Genomic DNA, 27,876 nt, shown 5'->3' with positions numbered 1-27,876 from the left:
CTCCTGTAATATTCAGCCCTTCAAATATTCAAATAACCTGAGGAGCAGCTTTTCCCAGCTCAAGTATGATGCAGGCCAGCCACAGCACTGCCTTTTGCCTTGGGGAAACCCCATGTGGACACATTAAACATGTTCAGTAGCTTAAGGATCACACAAAAGTAAACAAATCCATGGCAAACCCCAAAGCATCTCACTACACAAAACAAGTCAGGCCACAGTCAGATCTTTAATAAAAGCACTTTGAGTCAGTGACAAACAAGATACCGCAGACATGACAACTCAGCAAAATCAAGTTGGGGGTAGAAGTGTGCTGCTGGTGTGTTCAGAGGATCGAACAAGGTCCCTAAACCCAACCATCCCCTCAGGGGCTTCTCAGCCATTCACAACACACCAGAAGGCTGCTAAAAAAAGAGTCACTCTTGCCTCGCCCCTCCTCCAATTGCTATGGAAGAAGCCTAGAAGGGTCTTTGTTCTGACCAAAACCAATGGAATAAATTAACCCAGAAAAACACTCCAGCCCTAGTCTCCAAGTAAGAGATTCAGCTGATTTTATAGGAAGACCAAGCAACCTGTACTCCTCCCTGCTTCCTCCAGTTTCACAATGTGCACTTCAGCCAGGGCACCTTCGCGGAGAGAAGCCTGACACTGCCAGAATCCTCACAGGATTCATCTAGTTTGAGAAGGGCATGGCAGGAAGCATCTCCTGGTGGAAACCGTTCCCCATCTATTGGTCAGTCTGTTCAAGGAGGCTGTCAGCCACACATTTGACAAGACCATGCGTTTTCATTTAGCAATCTTCTGTCCTGCTCCCCTTATTGGGACATTCGGAGCCAATAAAAGGTGCATAGGGTCCTTTTCACCATGACATTACCTAAGTAACCAATTCTAATTCCAAGAGCCAGAGCAACCCTCTTGAACAAACAAGGCTCTCAAGCTCGCTTGGTAAGGGGAGGGGTTCTGCAGCACGGAGAGGACTATGGCAAAGGGCTTGTTCTCAGAAGCCCAGCACACACAAGAGCTTTGGAAGGTTGTATCCCTGCACTTTGGTCTTTGGGTAGTGCCACCTGCTCAGTATCTGTAGTGGTCTGGCTTGAATGGCCCATCTCTTGATAAGCCTAGGTATTTGGCCTGCTTGTCACTCAGCTTGGTCAGCTTCACACACAGTTTATCCAGATGAGCAGCAGCCACAGCTTCATCCAGCTGGAAAACAAAACGTTGAGACAAGAATATTAGCAGAGTGGAGTCCTATTAGTACAGGAAAGTCATGGTCAATAGTAAGAAATGGGTATGAGAAAAACCGACAGCAGCCCCAAGGAAGACTGAACAGACTGACACGGATGGACAGTCAGACAGCTCTTCTCCTGCCAACATACCTCACCTGCTTGCACGCAGAGGCATGGGCTTTGAGCACAGAGCTGCGTTCAGATGGAAAAGCCCCGTGCTTTTGAGGGAGTCAAGTTAAGTGGGACAGACAGTTTTATATAATCAGGCCCATCTCAATCTCATTTACACATTCACATCCATCCAAGTGAAGAACAGAGATCAAACTATTCAGCGATAACAATATCCAGTCTGGTAGAATGGTAAAGCCCCAGTCATGTTTCCACTACAAAGACATCTGGACATACTAGACTATCATCTTACAATTTTAGGTAAGTTCTAACTCTGGGAAAAAAATGCATCTCCTTTCCAGATATCCCATCTTAGGGGTACCTGTATTAAGAAATTAATTCCAGAATCACTAATTCATTAATACTAGTATCTATTGGCATTGTCTTCATGAAGAGTAAAGCCAAGGTGGGCTATAGGACAGGCTCAAAAAGAGCAGCCTTCCAGTACTTAACGGGGACCCACAGGAAAGCTGGAGAGGGACTTTTTATAAGGGTGTGTAGTGACAGGACAAGGGGCAATGGCTTTAAACTGAAAGAGGGGAGATTTAGATTAGAGATAAGGACAAAATTTTTCACTCTGAGGGTGATGAGGCACTAGAACAGGTTGCCCAGAGAAGTTGTGGCTGCCCCATCCCTGAAAGTGTTCAAGGCCAGGTTGAATGAGGCTTTGAGCAACCTGGTGTAGTGGAAGGTGTCCCTGCCCATGGCAGGGGGGTTGGAACTAGATGATCTTTGAGGTCCCTTCCAACCCAAACCATTCTGTGATTCTATGATTCTAAAAATGCTGATATTCTTTATCCTGGATGTGTCAGGCAGACATGCAAACTCAAGGGATTGAAAAACGTGTAAAGTTACAGGACAGGAGACAGGTACAGAAGAGTCAGAAAACAAACAGTAAAACGGCAAACTAGCTGCTATGTCAGAGGGGAACGTACAGCCATAAAGGATACTCAAAGACAGACAGGACAGCACTAAGGGACTGGGTGCTGCTGAGTTACAACAGAAGGACAAGTTTGACCCCCATTGGTAATTCCTGCAAAACACAAGTAATCATTGCTACGGAAACAGATATAAGGCAAGAGTAAATTCCAGCAGCACAGGAAACACTGGTGATATTTTCCCCATGCTAGTTATGTAGATGTAAAAGGTTGTAATAAATTTGAAGGGCAATAAATCAACAAAACAATGAAGAGCCAGATCTTTAGCTTATGAGAACCAGCATGTCCTACACGACTCAATAACTAGTCCTAGATTTCCCACTCAAAGGGAGTGGGATTACAAGCAACTACTCTGAAGTAATCCCACTGTAATGAACCAGGTAAAAAGCTACACCTGTACAGAGTACAATTCATCACAGCTCAACCTGCTCATAGTAGAACTGCCACCATTTCTTGAGAACCAACACAGCCAAAGATGTACACGACAAAATTAAAGACACAAAATGAAGCGGTTGAAGAACGTGGAAGCGAACCACGAAAGCTCCTGAACACTACATAAGTCAGGAAAATCATGCCAGAAAGAAAAGCTGGCAGGAAGGACTGTGTTTAGAAGGGAAACAAGTAGTTAAGCTTAGTAGAAACTGTCAGAAAGAAAAAAGGAGGGTTAAAAATTGAATGCGTATCTGGTTGAGCAGACAGACATGTGAAGATCTGATAGGTGCGTTTGTAGCAAGTTTAAGACAGATTACACCCACTGACATGAGCCCAGTCCCGGACATTTCCCTGATCAGGTTCTCAAACTGCAGCAGATAAGCTGTTTCACACCTGCTTCAGCTTTGGGACTTCAAGATTAAGATAAAAAGGCACACAAATTTACATGAAGGTAAGCTGACATTCCAAGCTCAAAATCAGCTAGTTGAGCATAAGGATGAACAGATTTCGTGCTAAGAACATGGACACAACAGTTTGCCTGTATTTCTGGGAACACACACTGCAGAAACGTGTGCATGTTTGCAATAGCTGATCGTCACAGCGATACTCTTGCAGTCAAAGAAAGTGCAATGTAAGGTACTTGGTGATTCTTAAATTTTACATTTGGACCTCAAAGCTACCACACAGAACAAGGAAAGATACTAGCCAGAAAATTGCCAGAGAAAGCTCTTCTGCCCATCTTTTGTTGATTCTGACAAGGTGACTGCTTCATTCTTTGAAACTCTCTATGGAGCACAGAGGGTAAAAAGAGCATTTTAGCACAGTACATGAACCTGAAAAGATCCCTGCCCCGCGCTCCACTAACGTGCAACTCTGATCTGGGCATTGCTTCTCACTCCCAGTTCAAGTATGCTGAGTAAAAATTGTTACTCAGGAAGAGGATGAAGTCATATTTTATTAGCAACACTGGACTATCACTTTCAAGAGGACTGTCAATAAAACTTTTCCTTTGAAGATGATTATGTGTCAGCTTGCTGATCAACTCCCACGTAATACTTCTGGTATGCTTCGTTTGATCATCGACGGATGGTTCTGGAAGCTGAAGCCCTCAGCAAACACTTCATAGCTTGCCCAGACATACACATTCTACTTGCCAAATGAAACCTTTTTCACGTTTAGTCTGACACTTGGTTGCATTCCAAAGGCAGTGGGATTTAACTCCAGCATCTTTTTCAATGACTTTTTCAAATTCTCAGGCTTGTTTTCTCAGGCTTAATTTTCTCAGGAAAATTAAGACCAGCTTAGTTTTATAAAAGGAATTTGCAAGTTGTGACATAATCCAGATTTTCCAAGAACAAAGAATGCAGTGATAAGTTTAAAGGGAAATTAATGTGAGGGAATCTATGATTAATATTTTGTGAAGCTATTAGGACCAGATTGTGATAAGCTCTGCTCAAGTGCAAATGGGATCCAGACTCCATCAACCACAGCAGAAGTGATTCCTGGTTTCACTCCAGCTTTAACTCTGCCCCACTAGACTTTGCTGCTGGATAGGCATGTGAAAGCTTGCTGTGAACGCCGACGTTCAGCAGAAGGAACAAGTTGGTTGGGAGAAGCTCCCAGACTACTCTGAGGCAGCACAGGGCTTCCCAGCACCTTCAGGAGCAACCTCAGGTCAAGCCAAAGAACAACTGGCTGCTCCTATTGTATGTGGCAGACAAGTCCCCGCTCTGCACAACAGGTTAGCCACAAAAACCAGCCCACTTCAGGCTCAGCATGACCAAAGTCAAGCATTCACTGAGGGACAGACAGTCCTTGCAACAACAACATTCAGTAGAAAAACGAACTCAAGCACAAACGGAACAAATCTACACGATCACATCTGAAGATGCTGCCTTCCAGGCTGGCATCTTTCTGCTGTTCCAACTCACCTTCTTTGGCAGGAAATGGACTCCGACAGAGTATTTGTCACTGTGGGTCCACAGCTCGATCTGTGCCAGCACCTGGTTGGTGAAGGAGTTGCTCATGACAAAGCTCGGGTGACCCATGGCACAGCCCAGGTTGACCAGCCGACCCTCCGCGAGCAGGATGATATGACGGCCGTTCCTCAGCGTATAGCGATCCACCTGGGTGGGAGAACGCGAGAGCAGTGCCATGTCAGGGTACAGAGGGCACTTCAAATCACACAAAGCTTGGTGGGCTTTCTTCCCACATCAGTTCAGCCGTGGGCTTGCAACACAGACTGATTACAACTGAGACGCCCCTCCCTCAACTCCCAGCCAGCCTTTGTGAAGCCTGTAGCTATTCTGGGCTTCGCACAACATGAGTCTCAGCATCTGCTTCATACTTAACCAGTTACCCAGTTCTTCTGGTTTTTCCACATGCACGTTGTCCCAGATGGCTGTGGTGGGGAGCATGCTGCTAGCAGTAAAACGCACTTCCTATACACCTAGTAGTAACAACTGGTGTGGAGAGACAGGAGAGAAGAGGGAACATCTCCGCATGCAACAGTCCAGAGCCTTTGCATCTAACACCAGGGAAAGAGCCAGAGTCTTCAGCCTGCTGAAACTGCTCCCCTGCAACTCTTCCCACTTCCATAAGTTCAAAGCTTTACAGTATAATAAACAGCTGACCTAGCTTCTGGGGTACCCTCCTCTGCTCTCAGGGGGCCAAAGACATGGTCCTCCACTCAGACTGATCTCCAAGCTACGCTGGAGACAACAGGGCTCTGCACATAGAATCAAGTCTCAGATGGGCTAAGGAGACAGATCTTCAGCTCTGAGAGAGAGTCCCACACGACTCAGAAGATAACGTCACTTAATATGTCCCTCAACTGTCTGGGCCAGACTGGGCTCCCTCAGTGTTAAAGTTAACTCTGCTTCTCCTTGCCACCAGTCACCAGCTCTTCTCTCCCCTGCCTTCACCCCGTAGGAGTTAACAATATTAGAGCCCAGAATGAAACATCAATATGACCTATGAGTTACAAGAATATTCAGTATTTGCTGGTATTTATTGCTCGTGTCACACCAAGCACGGGGGAGTAGAGCAAAGGTTTGGAAAGACTTCAAAGACAATCAACGACCAACTTTGACAAAGGTTAATGCTTCAGGCACGGCCACTTATCTTATGCTGTCATAGCACAGCAACTGTGAAAGACCTAAAAGGGTCCCTCCCCGCAGCTGTATTTATGCTTTTAGTCTCAAAAGTTATTTAAGGTGAAGCAAAACACATGTCACTTTCACTTTTAGTCTTAAAGCTTTGGCATGTAACTCAAAAGCCATGTGGGATGAAGCTTTAATTGTAACAACACCATCTTCTGAAAAAAACATCTTTGTGCAAGTCCTTAGCAGAGACGTAGTAAGTAAACCAACAGAAACTGTTCTACTAGAACAGATACTCTGCCTTCAGAGCAGGTCTGTGCCTCCACCCGCCTTCCCCAGCTATGCTTCAAGCGCAGCACTATTTTCTGCTTCTTGAGTTCACACAACATGAATGTTTTCAGCACAACATGTGCAGACAGTAACCACCTCAAACAGAAGCCCTAAACATCATTCTTCCTTTCTCCTGTCCAAGAGCAGTACAGCAAGGCAGGGTTAGTAAGAACGCTCTACTCAGCAGTTGCAATACTTCTTGCAGATGCTGATTCTCCATTGTGGACAACTAGTGACAGGGCTCAGTCCATCCAAAAAATACCATATGGGCTACCATAAGACTATGGGAGGAAGTAATGAAACAAAGAACAGAGCAGCCAGAAAGGAGAATACTAAAAAAACTGAGAACAGATACAATATTAGAATCATAGAATGGTTAGGGCTGGAAGGGACCTTCAAAGGTCATCTAGTCCAACCCCCCTGCAAGGAACAGGGATATCTCCAACTAGATCAGGTTGCTCAGGGCCTCATCCAACGTGGCCTTGAACGTCTCCAGGGATGGAGCATCCACCACCTCTCTGGGCAACCTGTTCCAGTGTTCTACCACTCTCATGGTAAAAAATTTTTTCCTAACATCCAACCTGAATCTACCTCCCTCTATTTTAAAACCATTACCCCTTGTCCTATCACAACAATATATTACTTATATTAAACATTGTATTTACAGATTAAACTACTACAAGGTAGTAGTTAAGTAGCATTTCAGTTCTGAAGTCTGAATGGAGTGGTTCAGGTGTCAAAGCATCGTACCCATGTAACACAGCTTGCACCCAGAGAGCTGCTGGCGTGCGCAGGGAGGGACCCCCCTTGGGCAATCCGCTGACGCGACTCATTCAGCGCACACAGCAACGCGGAAAATGCACATTAATGTCTTTGCACAGAAATAAACACAAAATAGTGGCGCTGGCAGAGGCTTAAGTCAGTGCCATGGAAACACATCTCATCTACGGGCAGATAACAGGTGGATTCATAAGCTCAAGAAGTTGCCACAGCAGTAAAATTCCAGTTATCCCAGTGTTAAGTCCATCTCCACACTTGCACAAACGCCTCCTCCCTTTCCCTGTCAGCGTTTACCTTGCTCTGGACTTTCTGGCTGCTTTGCACTTCTCTCCACACCATGACACATGAATAATTTCTTTTCAGAGCCAAAGTTCCTTGATCCCACCTGACCTTTCCTTCCCCTCCAGAGCTGAGCTTGTGCTACACATCGGTCTAACACCAGAACGCGGCTGAGCAAGACCAGGGCACAAGAAGTATCCAAAACAACTCGCCAGCTTGTCAGTAATCAGCCTACTTCCTCCTTAACTGTACTTTGAAAGCAACAGATGAGTCGGAATGGCACAATAAGACATTTTCCTGTCCCAAGTATGAATTATTTCTTAAAACTTGTAAATGGAGACCATATGGGACTGAAAACTACCATGCTGGACACTCTCACAATTACTCTCCACCTCTAGCTGAAGTCCAGCAACCCTCAGCTCTGGTATTAATCTTCTGATCAAGAGAAAGATGTCTTCATAGGAGGGTAGAGATTTTTGCTCTTCTCCTATATTCCCCTCCTTGCTACAGGACATAGAAAAGAGCTGGCAGGTCTTAGTAAGATTTGACTACATAGAAAGTTAGTACTTTATTATCAAACACATGATATCTCACTCAGAACACTGCTGTGAAAGGACATAGGTTATTATAAGGACAAGTGGAAGATCTCACACCTTTAACACAGGACTAACCTCCCCTTGAGGTCCCCAAAATATCAGGGACAAGATGATCACAGAAGTGTCCCTTTGATCAACCTGAGCAACAAAACGGAGAAGCCAGCAATGGCAGAAGTGGCAATCTGATAATTTCCTTCCCAGATTTCCGTGTAAGAGAAATTCTATCATTTATTGTAAAGACTCATCACTGGTGCCCTGAGAAAGGTCCCGAGACATGCGGACAAATTCCAGTGCAGGTGGTGAGGGACAGAAGCTGCAGGATACCTCCTGGGAGCTTGTTTCTAAACCTAAAGTTAATGCACGCCCTGGAATAGTGAAGCAATTGCAGCAGATTTCTACTCAATACCTTTTAGTTTGCTTCAAGCATGGAATTTAGGGCTATTAAGTCACATTTTGCCTCCCAGTCCTGTCTCTCCCCTTTTTGAAGGGAGTAAGCTTTTAGGATGTGTATTAGTTCACTCCTGCTCAATTGCCCAGTCACCATGGCAATCAGGTACGGAGATGAAAATGAAGAATAATGAAGTTTTTACACAGCAGAACTTGCTCATGTAACACCTGCTCAGCAGGTACCTCCTTGCCTCATTATGCAGGTCTGAAGTCTTTATGGGCAAAATAATCTAAACAGAGACAAAATGGAGCCCAGGGGTATACCACTAGCACAGCATCATTACATATAGCACTAAATACACCAGTAAGAGTCCAACTGAAGATTCAAATTAGGTAACAGTGCTTCAAACTTCACTGCTAGAAGTCAACAACACCCAAGTACTAACCTGAGCCAGGGACCAGCTTTTACTGGCCATCTATTGGCCATCCTCACCTCAGAAAAGCTTCAAACACATGGAATAGCCACGGAAGATCAGATTTGCCTCTAGGTACATCCCATCTCCAGTGGTAACCAGTAGATGGGCAAGGAAAAGTAGAATAGCCCAAGGGTAAAACGCTATTTCCCCCTGGAAATCCTCTCAGCTTCAGCTACCTGCACATGAAGCTGAGACAGAGGTGGTCCACGCAGGGCTGTCAGAGACGTCTTTCACAAACTTTAGCTAATGACTTTTAAGCAAACACACCTGTGACACCCACAGCATGCTGGGCAGCTATTTTCACAGGTTTTGCTCCTTTGCATCACTCTGAACATCCTGCTTCCAACAACAGTTTGTATAACAGACCAGAAAAATTCAGGGTAGAAGGCAGGTCTTCAGCATTAAGCCATATGGATGACCTTGACCCTAATTCTATCCTTTCGAAAAGGTAATAGTCAGTTTTTAACCAGAAAATTGTTACTATTTTCATACCTTGGACTAGAGTCCATCTCATTGCATCTAACACATCTGTGACAGACTGGCTCCTTCTACACAGAGCACATGAAGAAAGGGACTGCCACCTCTGCCAACAGTGACACCATTTTCACATGGACTCTAGGAGCCATGCTGAACGGCCACAGGCAGGTGGTTTGCATGTTACCATATTAGCATCCAATTGAGCCTTCAACAATGTTTACTTTTTGAGCAGTCTCAATTTTAGTTTTAACACCAAAGCTACCAGAAGGCATGCAGCTAGCTGCAGGCTCCTCTAGGAGAAGAGCTGCTGAGCAAAGTCAGCTCCACGCTAAGGTCATGGGCAAGAACAGACTCAAACGTAGTGAGAACTTGAGGGCACACTTCATACCCAGCTGAGCACTGTATGTCTTGCAGTGCTGCAACACTGTAGAGTGTTGCAGCAGCAAACAGGATACTGAAAAGACTCACAATTGCTTAGAGTTTGATGTGGGTGGCCAATAAGCCACAGGAGAGTTATGAAAATTGGAAGGGCAGATTGAGATCTACTAAGACATATGCTTGGGTGTGGTGTTTTTTAAAAAGTAGAAAACCTGTCCCAGAATCCTGCTATCAGCACACACACTCCCTCTTCAGAAGGTAACTAGAACTCTCATGCCAAGTGAGACAAAGCCTGGTTTGCTTTGTGATGATCTCCCTTGACGCTGGTGTTACAAAACAGTTTTGATTTAGTTGCAAACTAAATTTAGTTTCCATGTGCTTTAGGACATGAAGCTGAAAAGTTAAAATTTTTACACCCCTATTTTCCTGTATAGCTACAGACATAACTTGAAGTAAAAATAAGGTGGGAGTGCAAGCTGAGCCAGGATAAAGCATCTTGCCTTGTCTGCCCACACACAGACTTCTGGTCTACACAGGTTTCTAAAACGAAGCCACTAAGTCTGCAAGAGAAGTCTGAGTTTGGCAGAGCTCCAGACAGGCTTTCCTGAGGCATCAATCTCCAAGTTAAAAAAAAAAAAACCGCTTTGAAAACAAAGAGGTGTGAATTTTTTCAAACCTTGACAGAATCCCAGAAGACACTCCCTCAAGATTCACTGTAATCCTGGCACCCTGCACCAGGATCCTGGCACCCTGCACCAGGACCAAGATTGTCCTGGAGCAGAGCAGCACATGAGCAAGCAGCTTCCAGAGAGGAAAGTCACATCAGCCACCACACAATCTATGGGCTCTGTTCTTAAGTTTCATATGGTCTCTAATGGTCTGTTCTATATTCATCATCTAACTTGCTTTTTGAATCTGAGTTATGGCATTGTTTTCAGCTGGGGGCTATCAAAGAAAGCACATTTCCATACCTCCTCACCATATCCCAATCATCCAAGCTGACTTCCTGTATGGAATGAACTTGATGCAATGAATTGTCTACACAACCACCACTAAAGGGTGGGCTCCTGTTTGTCAAAGAAGGAGGAACACATGGAGAAAGACACATCCATATCAGGTGCCTCTTGCCAGCGACTATGCTGTACACTTGGGCACCAGCTGGAACCAGTTGCTTTAATACCAACACAAGAATATGACATGCAGCTTGTTCCAGGTTCATCAGGGAAGAGCAGTGCAAAATCTCTGTTTTGATCAGCCCAGACCAACCCTGGCTTCCAAAAAAAGCTGGAAACACAAAGTACCTGAGCAGAAATACTCCCTATTTCTGGAAACAGACACTGAGTCACTATTGCTTCTTTCTAGCAGGAGAGCTTGTGCGAGGGCTGTCTCACCTGAGGTTTAACGTTCACCGCCTCTACTGCGTTTTCATTCAGCCACTTTGCATCAACCTCCACATCAAAATGGCCAATATTACACACTATGGCATCATCCTTCATCTGCTCAAAGTGCCTGCAAAAAAAGTTATATCAAAAGTTAATACACACACAAAAAAAATCTTCATCACCAGAGGATGCTCTGGTCCATAGCTCTGCTCAAGGAGAAGTGGAGAGTGCCTGGCTCGCTGACTGCATTTGACTCTCTCAAGATGTGTGGGTCTGGTTATCTTCCAGGCATGGGAAGTCTACTGGAAAAAATCTCAAGCTCCTAGGGAGGGACACTTCCCAAGGATATAAAAGGTTATTGGAGAGAAAATATTTTCCCAAAGTACGGAAAGTAGAACTATTTTAATTGGTCAAAACTGAAATACCTGCAGTTATTCTCTTTCCTATATAGAAGAAATAATTTTCTTCATGACTTTACAGTTTCCAGCAGTTCTACATCTCAAGACTAATGACCTTATCCCCTCCCACTTAATCTAATCTTCCACTATAACATGTGCAATCATAATGGCAAAGAGAGGAATGAGTTTGCGTAGAGTGGAGGGGCCATAAATTGAGAGTGAAAAAGCAATAACAAAAGAACTGCAGGGTAGTTTGAGAACTGGCTAGTTTCAAGCCTGGTATGCATATTCAGATGGAATCACTTTCAACCTTTGCTTTTCAACCCTTCCCTAACCCCTCCTCCTGGTCGCATTTATCTATCCTAACACAGAATTCAGCCCTGATGCTCTCACTCTCCAAAAATATCTCTCTCTCTAGATCTTTTGTTTCTCCATCATTACGTACAGGAACGATTGCAATGGGGCAGCACCCAAGAGAACTGAAAGACCAAAGCACTGGTTTCTCACTAAACTGATGCTAAATTCTGACGTCCAGAAGTGAGACTGTGTGCTAACCCTCACCACACCGCTGACAAGTTATGATTGTATTTTAAAAAAACCTAGTTGTACAGTCATGCTTTCACTAAAGCAAGTGCCTAGACCATACCTGCCCTGAACAATGTCAGTGCAGCCAGTGGTGGTAACAAAGATATTGCCTTCTTTGCAGGCCTCCTCCATGGTTGTAACTTCATAACCTGAAAAGAGAAAAAGTTACTCCTCTACCCAAACACAAGCACTTACTACGAAATGGGCTACAATAGTACGAGTAAAAAAAGTACAGAGAAAGAATGAGTAAGAGAAGTCTGTGCCAACACCTGACCTATGGAGGACACAAGGTAGTGGGTATACTTGTCTTACTAAATACCAACCTGCTTCCAATCTGTAGACCTACACATTGGATGTCTTATGTCCACAGGCAGTGTATCTGGCACAGCACTCAGACTGCATTCAAGGTGTCAAGTTTACAAAGGAAAGTGAACCCACAACACCTGCAGGTTCTAGTCAGGTATGACTAGAAATGGGATAAACCAGTACTAAGAAGCATAGTTACAGGAGGCATCCATAGAAGAGAAGCAGTACAGCTTCCAGAGCATGCCATAAGCACAGCTGGAAAGGCAGAGAGCATGGCATTTGCTCTCCAAAAACATCTACTGAAGGTAAGGACGGGTGTTTTACTGTGGAGATATTCTAGTGAAGTCTTAACCCACACTACAGGTTAGGGTTGCACAACTTATGATCATAGAATGCTTTGGGTTGGAAGGGACCTTCAAGATCACCTAGTTCCAGCCCCCCTGCCATGGGCAGGGACACCTTCCACTACACCAGGTTGCTCAAAGCCCCATCCAATCTGGCCTTGAACGCTTCCAGGGATGGGGCAGCCACAACTTCTTTGTGAAACCTGGCCCAGTGCCTCACCACCCTCAGTTTAAAAAACTTCTTCCTTATATTTAATCGAAATCTTTCCCCTTTCAGTTCAAAGCCATTGCCCCGTGTCCTGTCACTACACACCCTTGTCCAAAGCCCCTCTCCAGCTTTCTTGTAGCCCCTTTAGGTACTGGAAGGTGCTGGAAGGTCTCCCCAGAGCCTTCTCTTCTTCAGGCTGAACAGCCCCAACTCTCTCAGTCTGTCTCCATAGCAGAGGCGCTCCAGCCCTTGGATCAACTTTGTGGCCTCCTCTGGACTCTCTCCAACAGCTCCATGTCCTTCTGATGTTGGAGGGGACCCCAGAGCTGAATGCAGCACTGCAGGGGGGTCTCAGAAGAGCAGAGCAGAGGGGCAGAATCCCCTCCCTCGCCCTGCTGCCCACGCTGCTTTGGATGCAGCCCAGGATATTTGGTAACCTGAAGCCAATGAACCCATTCAAAACCAGGCGTACAGCCCTATGAAATGGGGGCCTTACCCTGCTACAGTCTCTACATCTTTGACCTCAAACACATCTTCAAGGCCTATAAAGTCACTCCCTAACTGTAAAGAAAGAATTCCTACAGTTAAACTGGAGTGACCTCTACCTCAACAGGGACAGAACTGAAACCCACTGGAACTTTTTTGGCCAACTATTATTTATTGCTCTGCACCGACGTGCAGAGACTCCTGCCGGAAGCATTAATGTCTGCCATCTCCTCCAGTTCTCACCTTCCATGGCTGCCTGCAGCGCGTTGATGGGATCGATCTCAGTGATGATGACTCTGGCTCCAAAGCTCCGCAGGGCCTGGGCGCAGCCTTTGCCCACATCACCGTAACCTGCCACGACTGCTACTTTCCCAGCAATCATGACATCTGTAGCACGTTTGATGCCATCGATGAGGGACTCTCTGCAGCCATACAGGTTATCAAACTTGCTCTGAGGAAGAAAGAGCACAAACAGGTGAAAGTCACTCAAGTAAAAATTCCTTAGAGAAACAAAATGGACTTACATGCAAGTACTACAAACCAGGAGGCTGACCGCCAGCTAAATACTCTAACCAGTGAGGGATGGGAAGATAACCTGGCTTGACTGTTTTATTTATTTATCCAGTTTCAATCTATATAGTTACAGCAGATACAGGCTTCAACACACTCCTGGTGAGAGGTACTTCATAAATACCTTGTGTCTACTGACTGGGGCTCGGACATGTTAAAAGCTTGTAAGAAGTAACCTGAATTTATCAAGAAAAAGCACAAACGATTCTTGCGTACAGAGGTAGGTTCAAGATCCTTAACCAGACGTTCACCAGCTCTCCACTGCTGTTTATCAGCCAATGAACTGAACCAAGTGCCACAGGTAGGCAAAACATATCAGCAGAACATCTGGCCAATTGGTGAGCACATATTCTTATCTTTGCAAGACACACACCCTGCAGAAGCAGCAACTTGCCCACGTCAATCATAAGAATTTGATTCCTGCAGCCCAGGAAGATCAAAATTGCGTCTTCCGCCAGGAACACTTACGCTAACACTGCCAGACCTCACCACTGCTCAAATCTAGAAAAATCAAGCATAGAGCCATTCACAGTACCCATCACTGCAACCAACAAGCCCTGGATTTCATCTCCTGATGCCCCATGGCACAACATCCTCCTACTGTAACATGAACACATGAGCTTAACAGCCAGACCTCCAAAAAAAGACCCCCTTGCTATGTCCGATGTCAAATAGTGCTTCACCTGAACATCTTCCTAAGCTCAGAAACTCATACTGCTGTAACGACTTTTGTAATGCTCCTTCTTTTTCTCCCTAAGCCCTTTGTTTCAAGCAGGAGGATGGACTGTATAAACAGATTTGATGATCTGAAGAGTTGCAGAAGTCAAGAATTTAAGAAATCTGGCTACCAAAGTTGTGCTGTGCCTCCCAAAGCAGGGGTATAAAGAACTCACCATTCACAGCAAAATTCTGGCCCCAGAGCCTGCCCTGTGCTGTCTACAGCCTCAGGTCACTGATCATTCTTGCTTTCACTTAACACAGGTCGCGCTGTCTGCGACAAGCAGTCCTAAGACTGCACACCTAGATGCGAGTAGGGGCACTGATCTTGCAAGGTAGGTCCCAGCTGAAGCTATGGCTGGTTCCATCTAGCATGTGTAAGACAGTATTACAGTTTGGTTTTCAGTCTACAGCTTAAAACTGTAAAATTTTTCTAATAAAAAAATACAAAGTCTGGGTATAAAAGTGTTGCAGCTGTGACTCCAATGCATTATCTGAGCGAGCTACAAGGTACAGTGGCATATCGCTCCCAGCCTCAGAAGCTGGTCAAGGACTAACGTGTAAGAAGTTGTACTTCAGATCCAGAAGTCCCTGACTTGGTGCCTGTAAGTCTTATCACAGGCACATTTGCCATTAATATTTCAGAAAATTTGTGTTACCAGTCCTTCAAATTCCAAAGCTAGTGCCAGTTGGTAATCCTCTTTTCTCATCCTCCAGCAGATTTTCCTTGCAGTATAAGCCTTCTTACGGAGGAAAACAGCATAGGCAGATTTGATTCCTCATCACCAAATCCCCCAATTGCTATCAAAGCCTTTCCATGCAAGCAAGGAGCGCAGTGCTGGATGCAGTCCTACCCAGAAACACATCTGAGTGGCAGGACGGAAGAACAGAACTGGATGCTGCCTGCCTTCTCTCTCCAAATACAAATCTTCACGTAGTGTCAGGTTCCTATATCAAACTGGGAGAGCAGAATTTGTCAGCTCAATTGCACGCCTTCCTGAAGATCTGTAACTGTGGTTAGTACAAATCTTTTACTACATAAATGCCAAACAGTATTTGAAAACAAGCACTTGTTTGGCACTAGAATAAAGTGAGTTCAACCCAAATCCACTCCAGAGGCTTTTTCAAAAACATCTGAATTTCCAAATCTAATAAACAGCACTAATAGTTATTATGCAGGAAGCACGAATCCAGGTGAAAAGGATGCAGAGAAACAAGCTTCTTCCAAAAATCAACTGTATTGCAGCCCACCAGCTATGAAATAAAAACGCCAGATCATCTTTGTGAGCAGAAAGGAGATACTGTTCAGACAGCAAACTGCAGAGAACGCAGGCCAAAACCAGTGAGAACTGCCATGCCCAATAGGATGATGTCAGCATGCCATTTAAAAAACACCTAGATGCATAACCCTTAGGTACACCTGAAATTCCGACTATAATTCAGCTGCATCCAAAAAGCACCAGCACCCTTTAAACATCCTTCTCCCTCATCCCACAATTCACCAGGATTTGCCTCAGGAAGCAGCAATGTAGCTAAGCAAGGAATAAATACCTCCTATCCTTTGCAACCGCTGCTCGCGGAGACACTTTGTCAGGTCAACTGACCTTCACCAGCCACAAGCTCACGTAGGTCCCGCTCTCTTTTCCAGCTGGAACCTGCCACCTACCCCTGGGCTTTAAGCTGCTCCGAGTGAGGACATGCCCCTTGCTGCCCAAACTGACTGTACCCCAGGAGCTATGATTTCTAAAGGTATTTTCACATTATTAAAATGCAGAAGCAGGTACAAAAAAGCCCTTGATGTTCTGAAAACAAGGTATTTACAATGACATGTCCCATTAGAGACATCATGGGCTCGCTTCAAGGATACGGTGAAACTCTGTTCAGTACCAGGTCAAGAATAGCTCAGTAAGAGAAGGAAAACTTCCATCCATGGGAATGACAGCATCCCAACACCAACGCGGTCAGACAGCAGAACATAACAGAAGGGCTCTAGTTGCATTACCTTGGTGACAGAGTCGTTAACGTTGATAGCCGGCACCTTCAGGGTCCCATTGGCCTTCATCTTGTACAGGCTGTGAACTCCAGTGGTTGTCTCTTCTGAAATACCCCTAATTCCTGCGAGGAGAGTAAAAGGAGTCACCTTACTTGGAGCTAACGCTGCTGCGAACCAACACATCCAGGTGCTGGGAGCACCCTCCAGAGTTAAAGAAACTCTTTGCAGGAAGAAGGGAAGAGCTGAGAACCCTCACCCGGACCCTCCAACAGCAGTCTGAAGCTTCTAACCAGTTTTTTCCTGCACAAGGCAATGAGGAGCAGGACAAAATATTCTTTGGAAAAATGGAAAGGTCCAGCTCTAGACCAGGGAAAGACCCTCACCCTATTTTCTCACAAAATGGTCAAAAAACTCTTCCCGCGCCCCGACGGGGGGGGACCCGCGGCGGCCCCCCCCCGCTCCGCGGCGCAACAGCGCCCCCTGGCGCCGCGCCCGCCCGAGGACGCGCCCGGGGACGCGCCCGCCGCCCCTCAGCCCCGCTGCTGCGGTGGGTTCGCAGCCCGTGGAGGCGGGTGGCGGTTCGAACCCGCCCCGGCTGCTTCAACACCCCCCAGCTGCCAAGCGACGTGAGCCGAGAGGAGTTCCAGGAGCCAAGAACACGGACACGGCCGCCCTGCGTCTCCAAGCGCAATTCAATGTCGTTTTCAACCCTAAATTTGGACGTATGTCCCCATGGAGTCCAAGAGAGCGCCACGAGACCTCCCTTGCGCTTCCCAGACCACCAGGCAGAAGCACCAGCACTGTGTCACATGAAGGAAACAAGACCAACAACGCTGGAAGGGAACAGAGCTTCACCAGGCTGATTAGTCCCCACGGAGGTGTCCCATCAGACCCCACACAGAGCTTCCAGTAACTACACTGCCCACATGGTTACCTGCAGAGAGAACGAGTTCAGGCTTTAGCATATCGAGGGCTTGCTTGGAAGGGACAGGACAGTTTGAAGAACATCACCTGGTGCTCAGTGAAACACAGCATTTATCTAGTAAGCCTCCCAAAAGTATCGGTTTTCCAGGGAACCGCCTAGATCAGGCACAATCATCCCCTTACGAAGGATATCTGTGGGAGGTCACGGCAGAAACCCCCAGTTCAAACCTGCCCTCTCTTCTGGTCTATCTGGCAACCAGGAGACACTCGCCATCCTTCAAAGGCTCTCCAGGCTGACATCTCTAAGCTCAACAGATTGTCCTGAAAACTGCACTAAGTGCATCTCGCATCACGTGCGCCAGCAGCTTCCCTCCCCTGAAGACCATCTGCCTGCTGCCCCCAGGTGACATTTATAGCTGGTCTAAATACTTTGCCACTTTGCTAAAAGCAGTGCTGCCTATTCCGCTCAATTTCCGAGTGACTTAAGTGACTGGAGAACAGTGAAGGGCCTACGGCAAGGAAAGGGTTGAATTAAACTGGAAAAGCCTTGCTGAACACTCAGACCTGCTTTCCTCCCCTGTATCTTACCTGATCAATGAGCAAGTCTGCATCAATGGATCACTGGACCAGGCTGCCCAGAGAAGTTGTGGCTGCTCCATCCCTGGAGGTGTTCAAGGCCAGGTTGGATGGGGCTTTGGGCAAGCTGGTGTAGTGGAAGGTTTCCCTGCCCATGGCAGGGGAGCTGGAACTAGATGATCTTTGAGGTCCCTTCCAACGCCAACCATTTTATGATCATGGATGACAGACAGTTCCCTATGAAATTAGCCCAGAAAACCTGTCCAGCCTTTAAATGGCAAATGGCACTTTCAGATGCTGCATGCCAAAACGTCTCCAGCACTCACAATCCAGTCCTTCCACACACTGTGCATGCTCTGCTGGTGTTAACTCTTGTCCTACCTCTCCCCTAAAGAGCTCAAATAGCACCACAAGCCCTTAGGATATATTAGCCTCTATTATCTTCAAGATACCAAAAAGAAGGATGCTACACTGCTTCATTTAAGCAGTGTTTGCAGCAAAGGGCTGAGCGCGGAACTCAGTTAAATGAGATCAAGACTCTCCTCAGTCAGTCCCATTCCGGAACTTTTGCTGTTTCCAAGGAGCAATGGACTGGAAGGTAAAATAGATGAAGTTCTGTCACCCTCCACAGAAATCAGTCTTAATTAGTTTACTGAACCTGGTGCAAAAAGGCTTTTCAATCATGGTCAGTGCAGATAGCGCACACAGTTTGGCAAGGGAAACCTTGACAGGCATGGCATCCTGCCTAGACTCTTTAAAAAAACCCAGTGGAAAAGCCATTCCTATGAATTTAGGAAGCAATCCCAGGCAGTAGGGATGCTTTTTATCAATGGCAGACAACAGATGCCAAACAGGAGACAGTTCAACAGCCACTGCCCTACTGCACCATACTGTATCGGTCCTTTCCACACCAGCAACACAAGTCAAGAGGGAGCAAAGGGCTGGAGGGGAGAAAAAAGCAGGCAGCAGGAGGGCTGGAAGCGTGAAAGGAGCTCAGCACAGGACACCCAGGAGCAGGGACACCAACCAAGGTGTTGCATGTGCATGGCAGGGAAACAACCCTGCAAAACAAAGAGTATGGACACAGCAAATGCAATTTTTGGACAATGCCAGGAAGACAGGGAGGCATGATCAAGTGAGGTATTCCTTGGCATCAAATGGAAGGAAAATAAGAGGTCATGAACAGACAGAGGCAATCTAGGAAGCAAGAGACTTAACAGAAGAGAAGGGACCCCAGTGTGGCTGAGCAGACACCAATGGAAACCTCTCATTACAGTTTAAATAACACAAAGATGTTGACTATTGGATTACTATTGATACCAGGTTGAGGATGAAGGAGAAAGTGAGACCTATCAGAGGGATTTTCCTCTTCCTTCTGCCCCTACCTGCATGAGCACATGGATGAGGAGCAGCCCCAGACTCCTCCGCTCACACAGCCCTATCCATAGTCTGCCACCTTCAGATTTTTTCCCCATAGCTTCCTCCTAAAGCACTGCAAAGGTCAGAGGAGAGCTGATCCAGCAGGATTCTACAGCAACCTCACCTCTACGGACCAAGAATGAACATCAGCACCCCTCAATGCATCAGGTCAGTTTCCACCCCATATCACCACCCAGTTGTCTTCACATCCCTGATCAACCATGCCCTTTGGCAACATCGGGCATCTGTGGCTTGCAGCAGCACGGATTATCGATAGACACTGGCAGAGCTAAGGAGAATCTGTTTTACTTGCCCGGCACAGATCAGCCTGTTACTGCAGGTCACGCCAAATTCCCTTCAGATAAATCTTTTTACATAAACACGGGTTAGCAACACCATACTGATCTGTTTTCAGTTTTGCTAACTTACACTGAAGGCAATAAGGCAACAAACCAGGAGTCCCAACCCTGACTCAGCATCTTCACTGACATAAACCAGATGAGTTAATGCCTTGCAGTTTAGGTGAGATAGAAAACTGTTCCCTTTCCAAGAAAGGCTACAGGTTGTCATGACTTCATCCAGAGGTGCACTAAGAGGATGAGGAAGAAAAAGCATTAATGTTAAAAATATTTATTGCCAGCAGACATTAAGGAATCCCAAAGCGCAGCCCATGTCCAGGAAGCTTTTAGCAAGTCAGCAGTACTCCTGGTCATACTCAGGCAGTGGGCACTGTGAAGGATGGCCAGGACAGGTCACTGTAGCTTATATCCTACAGAGCAGAGATGGGAACAGCTCCTGCAGGTAAGAGATTCTGGTCTTGGACAGTAAGCAGTTTTTATAGACTCATTCATAGCCTGTTTGCACACGCACGTCCCTCCTCCCCCACTCCTTTTCCACAAGCAGGGAATTCCCACAGAAACGACTGCCTGAACAGCCTCCCAAGCAAACCGTGCCCAACAAAACGAAACACAAGTCACCTTTCAAGAGCTGCGGGTATTTGGTGTGAACTAGGTTGGTAAGATCTCCACCATCATCCAAAATCATGTTGAGGGGCTGCCCATCCTTGAAGTAGAGGGTCTGCTCAATGCACCACAAATATTCCTCGTCGGTCTCCCCTTTCCAGGCAAACACTACATGGGAACAAACACATACAATTAGCCAGTTTCATACTCAGCATGTAATAAAGCAGCCAAAGGAAGATTTCATCAGCAGCTCTCAGTAGCAGAGCCGACAGACAGATGATTATCTGTGCCTGCAGGCCAGAAAATACATTTGCATTGGAAAAAAAGATCTCAGAATGAGCAGACGTGAAATCGCTTTGCCTTCTGTTCCAGGCTATAAACTTAGTCAAAATTTTGCAACTTCACTACTCTCATTCTTCTTCTATGTTAGAGGGAGAAGGTAAAGCAAACCAAAGCAGACTCACATCCACAACACCCCACTTGCTCTCCTAAAACATCCTCCATTACCAGGAATTAGAAATAGCCACTGGATATATTGATACAGACAAAATACAACTACAGCATTTTCTAGCACAGCAAAAGAGAGGGACTAGACTTTTGTAGCAGACTACAAAACCTTCAACAATTTGGAGTTTAAATTCTAGTCTCTAGCACAGCACTCAAATCCATGGGGCCTTGTTTGCTCTCATAGGGCACACCTCTACATCACTACATCTACCACCAGTAACATGCCGCAACCACTGGCATGTTGTATCTAGCAGTACTTTTGCCTTTCCAGGCATTTGTACAGGCTTCAGCCTATACTTGAGCCTCAGTGGTACTCAGCCATTAAAACATACATTAGGCACATGATTTACATACCCCAACATTTGGCTAAATCATCATGTTTTCGCTGTTTACAGAGAAAACTAACGAGCCACCAAGAGGCAATTGTGCAATTGCCCCTTATGAAGAAACAGGAATCAGTGTCCCATAGTGTATCCAAAGGATCAGCATCCCTCCAAGGTCGTGTAAATTCAGTACGTGAAGTGCAATATTAACAAAAAGAGCAAGTTCCCCAAAATGAGGAGACCAAGGGCAGAGGTCAAAAACTTGGACAAACACTCCCCCTGTAAACCGCTCTTCAGTTGAGTTTTGGGTGTTGAGAGCAGTAAGGAAGGCAATATCCTAACACCAGATCTAGAGTCCTGCCTCATCCTTTGTCACCACATGCAGGCAGAGGAGGCAATGCCTGCAGCTGGTAATGCCAAAGGAGCTGATGAAGGGACCACTTTCTAGAATGGACCACAGCTGGGGAAAGGCTTGTGGCAACAGCTGATTGGCATGAAAGACACCTCCCAAAGCAAAGAAGCAGGCTGCCAGAAACTGGATTTAGCCTCTGCCAACATCCTGCCTCAGGCCATGCAGTTCCCAGCTCAGAGCTGTGAGGACTCTAAGTCCTTAAGCTGAGTAACACAGCAAACAGTTTAATGTTTTCATACTAATCCGCAAGGAATTGCTCTTCACTGGAAGGTGACAGTAACAGAACAGCAGCATCCTGATAAACCACTTCAAGGATATCAGGAAGACACACAGTTGGCCTAGCTCTAGCCTTAAAATATCTGGAGCACTGACCCTGTCACTGTAACAGGGCCCACTGCAGTTAACATCCCTTCCCCAACCCCTGTTTAGCACCAAGCTTGCTGGAAACCACCAAGTCACCTCCACCCACACACCCCAATCCATTTAATGATGCAGCCCATTCAATCACCTTAATGCCCAGGCTTAAAGCTGGTAACACACAGCCAGGCTCTTTCACAGCCTAACATTGTCAAGGGTGCTGTGCGTGGTCGCATGCGACCTTGAATCAAACGTCCTGTTTTGTAACAGCCACGGCTTTTGACGCTGTTTCTATCCCGAAGCTTGTTCAGAACTGCTTGATTTGTACACAGTTTGATTTAGCCAGAACAGCGAGTACACCCCAACGCATCGAGAACATCGAAAGCTTACCAGGGACACCAGCTTTTGCAATAGCAGCTGCAGCGTGGTCCTGAGTGGAGAAAATGTTGCAGCTTGACCATTGTACCTGGAAAACAACCCAAGTTTTGTTTGCTGAACAAAGTTCTGAGATATCAGGCACTCTTTTCTAGACACAGGAATTAAAAAGGAGTAAGAGCAGAATGGCATATTAGTGCAGACCCCTGCCTTTCTCAGTAGCTCTGCCAAGCTAAGGTGAAATCTAAGTATTTGTCTAGGCCAGGAAAAATAACATCACTTTAGGAGAGAATGTAATGGAGCTTTAGCTGTGCCACATTCAGCCGCCTTCTTACTCACAAGAGCTTCTGCCAGGCAGCCAGAGCGAACATTCAGCTATAGATCTTCAGGAAGTGCACAGTAGGGTGGGTTTAGAAAGTTTTGGTCAATAAAGTTCAGATTTTCAGAACAGCCACATAGCAAGTGTCCACTGAGGGGAATGGACATGCAGCAACACACCTGCTGGCACTCAGAAGAGTCAGAAATGCAGCTGAAACATCATTACACTCCATCAACAGGCATTCTCCACAATTATGCTCACCCAACTCCCACTTTGTGCTGCAGTCATGGAAGCTTTTCCAGCTGAGCTAAGCGTTTTCCACACAGATTTCATAACTAGGCTCAGGCACCTAGAAAAGCAACAGCATGTTGCTGAGTTGCACTGAAAAGTATCTCCATATCTACTGCAGCTCCCCAGCGGGCACAGAAACCACCGTGTCCCAGAACCACACACGAGTTCTCGCCCCGCTCCCCGCAGGGCTGACTGGCAGGTATCTGCGTGCTTATTTGTAAGACTTTGAGCAGAGGGCAATAAGGCACAATCAATCCTTCAGCCTGTTTTCAGATACTCATCCCACTTCATCAAGAACTGACACTTTAGAGTAAGGGCTGCAGTAGGAAGCACCTCATCCAAGTCCACACAGCCAACACTTGTCAGTGAAAACACACCTGGAAGGAGGACAGGAAAACTGAATTTGTGACCTCAAGCACTGCATCTCCTCACCTGGGTTCTTCTAAGCTCCCTCCACATCAACACAGATGACATCAGGAGGTATCATAACATCCAGAGCACACAGAATACCTTGAGCACTTGATGCAAGACATAGGCCACTTCAACTGTGCATCCTCAGATCTGTAACACCAGTTTGTGACAACAGCATAGACCCCAGAATAACTGGCACACCCGATGGGCTCAGAGCCTAATATTTACATCACTGGCTATGAAGAGGATGCATATTTCTTACAATTTTAAACTTATACTCTGAGGCACAGAGTATTTATTCTACCTTTGTTAACCAGGCCAAAAAAAGGATACCAAGATTACCATGCTGCAGTGAACTATATCTTCATTACACAGGGTATGGTTTCATCGGAGTTCCACTCCTCCCTCCCTGGCACCAAAGTTCTGGCAGAACAGATGAATCAGGGCTAAATCCAAACTCAAGTTAAAGTCTGAACTAACATGCAAGGTATCAGGACCAGGAAGGAGCTAATGTGGCAGCACACATCTTAAAGGTACAGCTGTAACTTACACTTAGAGGGATCAAGTTTCTGCAGGTATCTCCTTGAATGACTTGGATGAATCTCATGCAACACTGATTCAGGGTTGTGCTCAGACCAAAGCAGCTTGGCAATGTTTAAATAAGCACACAACTGCTGCCTGGGCCAGACATACTGGGATACAGCAAACAGGAGCAGCATTAAGCTTCCCAGATTTCAGTGGCTACTGCTTTCTTTTAAATCCTGTGGAGGGACAACAGTTTCATACACAGAGTAGCAGGAACAAAGCCAGGACCGTACCTCCACATCAAAGCACCGCACCATTTGCAACCGTGGAACAGCTTTGAACAGGCTGAAGAACACCTGCACAACAGCACGTAACCTGCCCAGGCTGACCTGGCATGCTGTCTGGACCTGCACCCTCCATTTTGGGGAAATGCCTTAGCTGCTACCGAAAGAAAGCTTCCCGTTCTCCTGGTGCCTTTTGATCAGCGTGACACTGCTCAACTCAACCATTCCCAGGGAGAGATCCCACACCAGGCACCTCTGGGCAGCCTGAGTTCAGGCAGCTAAACTTCAGGAAGAAGGAATTTCAGATCATGTACATACTTAACATAATCCATCACCAAGTTCCAGCCAGCTCCCTGCTCAGCACACAAGCTCTGTGGGCTGTGCTCAGACGCCAGGCTCTCCTCGTGGCCTGTACAGGGAACACTCAGCTGCCATGTTCGGACTTCATTCGGCAAGCCAGGCACAGGACACAACGCAGCAAGTGGCTTCTAAGTATCTCAGTCTTTAATATGGACGAGGGCAACTAATCCATGGTCACACAACAAATTCCAAGTCAGTGGAGCCCTCAGCCCTCAACCACTGAGCCACACATCTCCCTGTTGTTTTCCTGCACAGCTCAAGGGCTAGCGTGAGCTCTCAGAAAGCTTCATTAGTTTTTGCTGACTTTACCAGGGCACAGTGCAGTTCTTAATACAGGCTAATCTGTGCTGGAGGCAGTCACTAGAGCTTCAGCATTACCAGCCCTGCATGCCCGAGCACGACACAATTGTGTGGGAACAGCCTTCAGCGCCGCTGCTCGGGGTGCTGTACATACAGCTGATGGAGCTGCTGAAGCCTGCAATCCAGCCCAAAACAGGCACTCATGAAGATGCAACTTGTCCAGAGGGAACACACCACATCCCGGAGGCGCATGCAGGTGACAAGCTTTTTGCTTAAGGAGAGAAGACATAATCCATCCACCTGGAGATTGCAGCACAGTCTCTTCCAAAAAGTACGGACATTTGCCAGGATCCCCTAAGGTAGCTGCATAAGCAGAAGTGCAGTGCCCCAGGCAGAGCACTACTTAAAAGCACACTGAAGGAGAAACTCAGAGACACTTTACCTCAGCTCCCAGCTCTATAAGGGTCTCGATGAGAACAGCTGTCTGCACGGTCATGTGAAGGCACCCAGCAATGCGTGCACCTTTCAGCGGCTTTGACGCAGCGTACATCTCCCGCATCTTCATCAGCCCTGGCATCTCATTCTCCGCAATCTCAATGGCCTTGCGACCCCAGTCTGCAAGGCTGATGTCAGCTGCAAGGGAAGCAGGACAGGTGTCAGAATGTAAATAGCTGAGACCTCGGTATACAGTCCCACACTTGTGGGTAGGCATCAGCTGCAACAGCTGAACTGAACACCCAGCAACAGCTGGGAGACAGAGATGGGGGAAAAACAGGCCCTATTCCAGTTATTCCCTGCTTTTTTACTACAGTGCACAGGCTTTCAAACAAGTTTAGACCAAACCTAACAGCTCCTCTGAAAAGAGTGTGCTCCTGTGTGAGCATATCAATCAGCTGTGATCGAGCGTGCAGACATCCGGAGGCCAGCTAATTCAGTAAGCCCCAGCCTCAAGCACTCCTCCTCCTCACAGATACCACCCAAGGGTCCGACACGTCCTACAGAGATTTGCTTCCACAGCATTAAGATTTGCATAAGGGGGGTGCTGCCTGTATGGCAATAGCTTCCCCACGAGAACACACACAGCACGCTCCCTGCCAAGGGCACCAGGAGCTGAGCCCAGCCCAGCTCCCCCTCTAAAGAGCTAAGCTGCAGGCTCGCACCCCCTTGGATCCACAAAGATTACTGTCAAGGCACCATCACAACCTTAATTACAAGTCTACTGCTGCCTTTGTAAAAAGGATCTATAGTAGAAAAGTTCTGCAAAAATTGAATAAAAGAGTTTTGGCAGGCTAGCTCAGGGTAGAAAATACTGCATTGACCATGGATGTCTGACTCCAGCCTGAGAAACACAAGGGTCAAACTGCTAATGCCCAGGTGCACCACTTTGCAGCACTGGCCAACACCAAGAGTCCCCATTCAGTTAGCTCTTCCAGAGATTTCAGAAGCTTATAATTTCCCTTAACAACATGGTCAGATACCTTCACCGACCCAGTGATCACTGAGCATGTAAAGCACTCAGGAACACCAGGATCCGAGTCAGACCACTGTGTGTAATACAAGCTAATTGCATTTTGCTCCAGAAGGAAGCACAGGGGCCAGTAAAGCCATTGCCTGCGCTTTAGCCACCTGGTGCACAGCCTTTTCGCCAGCCGGAAAAAGCCCAGGCAATGGAAGGACCGTGGAAACGACTATACGAAGGGGTCTGGACTCTTGCCCCTCTCAAGGGCTCAGCAGCTGTACCAGGCCTGCTCAAAAGTACACCCTGTAGTATTTTAAGTTCATAGCCTCCAAGGCAAATTATTTATAATACGCGCCTTACAGACTAACGCGCTTCTCTTCGGACTCAGCCTTCAAAGAACACACAACTCTTTACAAAAACAAAGGTTTTTGTGAAGTTTCGGGTCTACAAAAACACGCGCCAAAACCTTTAGGGAAGCGCGTGAGCCAGGTCCCAGGTTCAAAGGCACTTCCACGTTCGGAGGGAAAGCCCGTCCGCGGCGGGGGGCCCCCGGTGGGCGCCCAGGGCAGGACACGGTCCGGGGACGGGGCGGCCGCGCTCGCCCGCGCCGGCGGAAACCCCGCTCGTGCGGCGCTGCGGAAAGCGACGGCAGCTTCGGGCAGCTGCCCCCCCGGGAGGGCCCTGCTTCCCTCTCCGCGGGCATTCCCGCGGCCCGGGTGCCAACGCAGCCCTGCCCCGCAGCGCAGAGCGGGGTTTCGGGCACGGATTCCCGCTGCCCGCGCTCCCCGCGGCGGCGCGGCTAACGGGCAGCTGCCATCTTCCCCCCGCCGCCGCATGCAGCCGCGATGGAGCCACCGGGGTCGCCGAGGCTCCCCGGCACGGCCGCGGCTCGGCCCCACACCGCACCGCGGAGGCGGGCCGGGCCCGCGGCCCGCACTCACCCACTTTGTACGGCAGCCTGTCCGACATGCTGGCGGGGCGCGGGCCGCGGCGGCGGGCGGGGGCGGAGGAGAGGGGAGCGGCGGCCCCGAGCGCGCCTTAAGTAGAGGCGGTGCCGCCTGCGTGGGGCGGGGCCGCGCCGGCACGTGCGCGCTGGGGCCCGGCGGCCGCGGGCGGCGTCGGTGCGCGGCGGGCGGCGCTTCGCGCTCCGCGTTCCGCTTCTCCCACCGCCACCGGTGCTCCCGCCGCCGCCCCCCCCGCCGCTCCCGCCGGCCCCCCCCCCCCCGCCGCTCCCGCCGCTCCCCCCCCCGCCGCTCCCGCCGCTCCCGCCGCCGCCCCCCGGCCAAAGCGTGCTGCACAGGCAGGGGGCAGAGCCCCGCTTCAGCCTCGGCCGGGGGCCGCGCACGCGTCTGCTCCTGTTCCAGCACCCGAAATAAGTTTTTCATAAGCCTCAGCCGTGACTCGGGGTGAACTTTGCAGCCGCGGTGTTCCCCACCTCTTCTTTTACCTGCGAAATATGTCAAAGTGAAGATTCCCTCATATTTACTCATGAATTCTCGCTGAATTATTTTGCAAGGT

At 47.6% G+C, this 27,876-nt stretch overlaps 1 protein-coding gene across 2 annotated transcripts; it reads right to left on the bottom strand.

Annotated features, from left to right (window-relative positions):
* Positions 1-244: 244 nt before the first annotated feature.
* AHCY (adenosylhomocysteinase) lies at positions 245-27,343 on the bottom strand. 2 transcript variants are annotated; one of them, XM_086622647.1, is made up of 10 exons: positions 27,300-27,343; positions 25,342-25,532; positions 22,425-22,500; positions 20,451-20,603; positions 16,564-16,676; positions 13,518-13,725; positions 11,992-12,079; positions 10,957-11,074; positions 4,693-4,887; positions 245-1,200 (listed from the first exon to the last, which is right to left on the bottom strand). In XM_086622647.1, exons 1-10 carry the CDS (start codon positions 27,325-27,327, stop codon positions 1,069-1,071), a joined length of 1,302 nt encoding a protein of 433 aa, XP_086478773.1. In that variant the 5' UTR covers positions 27,328-27,343; the 3' UTR covers positions 245-1,068. The 2 variants fall into 2 exon arrangements, with proteins under 2 accessions (XP_086478773.1, XP_086478774.1); XM_086622648.1 differs by lacking the exons at positions 25,342-25,532; positions 27,300-27,343 and adding an exon at positions 22,990-23,019.
* Positions 27,344-27,876: the final 533 nt, after the last annotated feature.

The sequence above is a fragment of the Tauraco erythrolophus genome, chromosome 18 (assembly GCF_009769465.1).
Source record: "Tauraco erythrolophus isolate bTauEry1 chromosome 18, bTauEry1.pri, whole genome shotgun sequence".
Classification (NCBI taxonomy): Eukaryota; Metazoa; Chordata; class Aves; order Musophagiformes; family Musophagidae; genus Tauraco; species Tauraco erythrolophus.
This window is presented reverse-complemented; position numbering and strand designations above follow the sequence as displayed.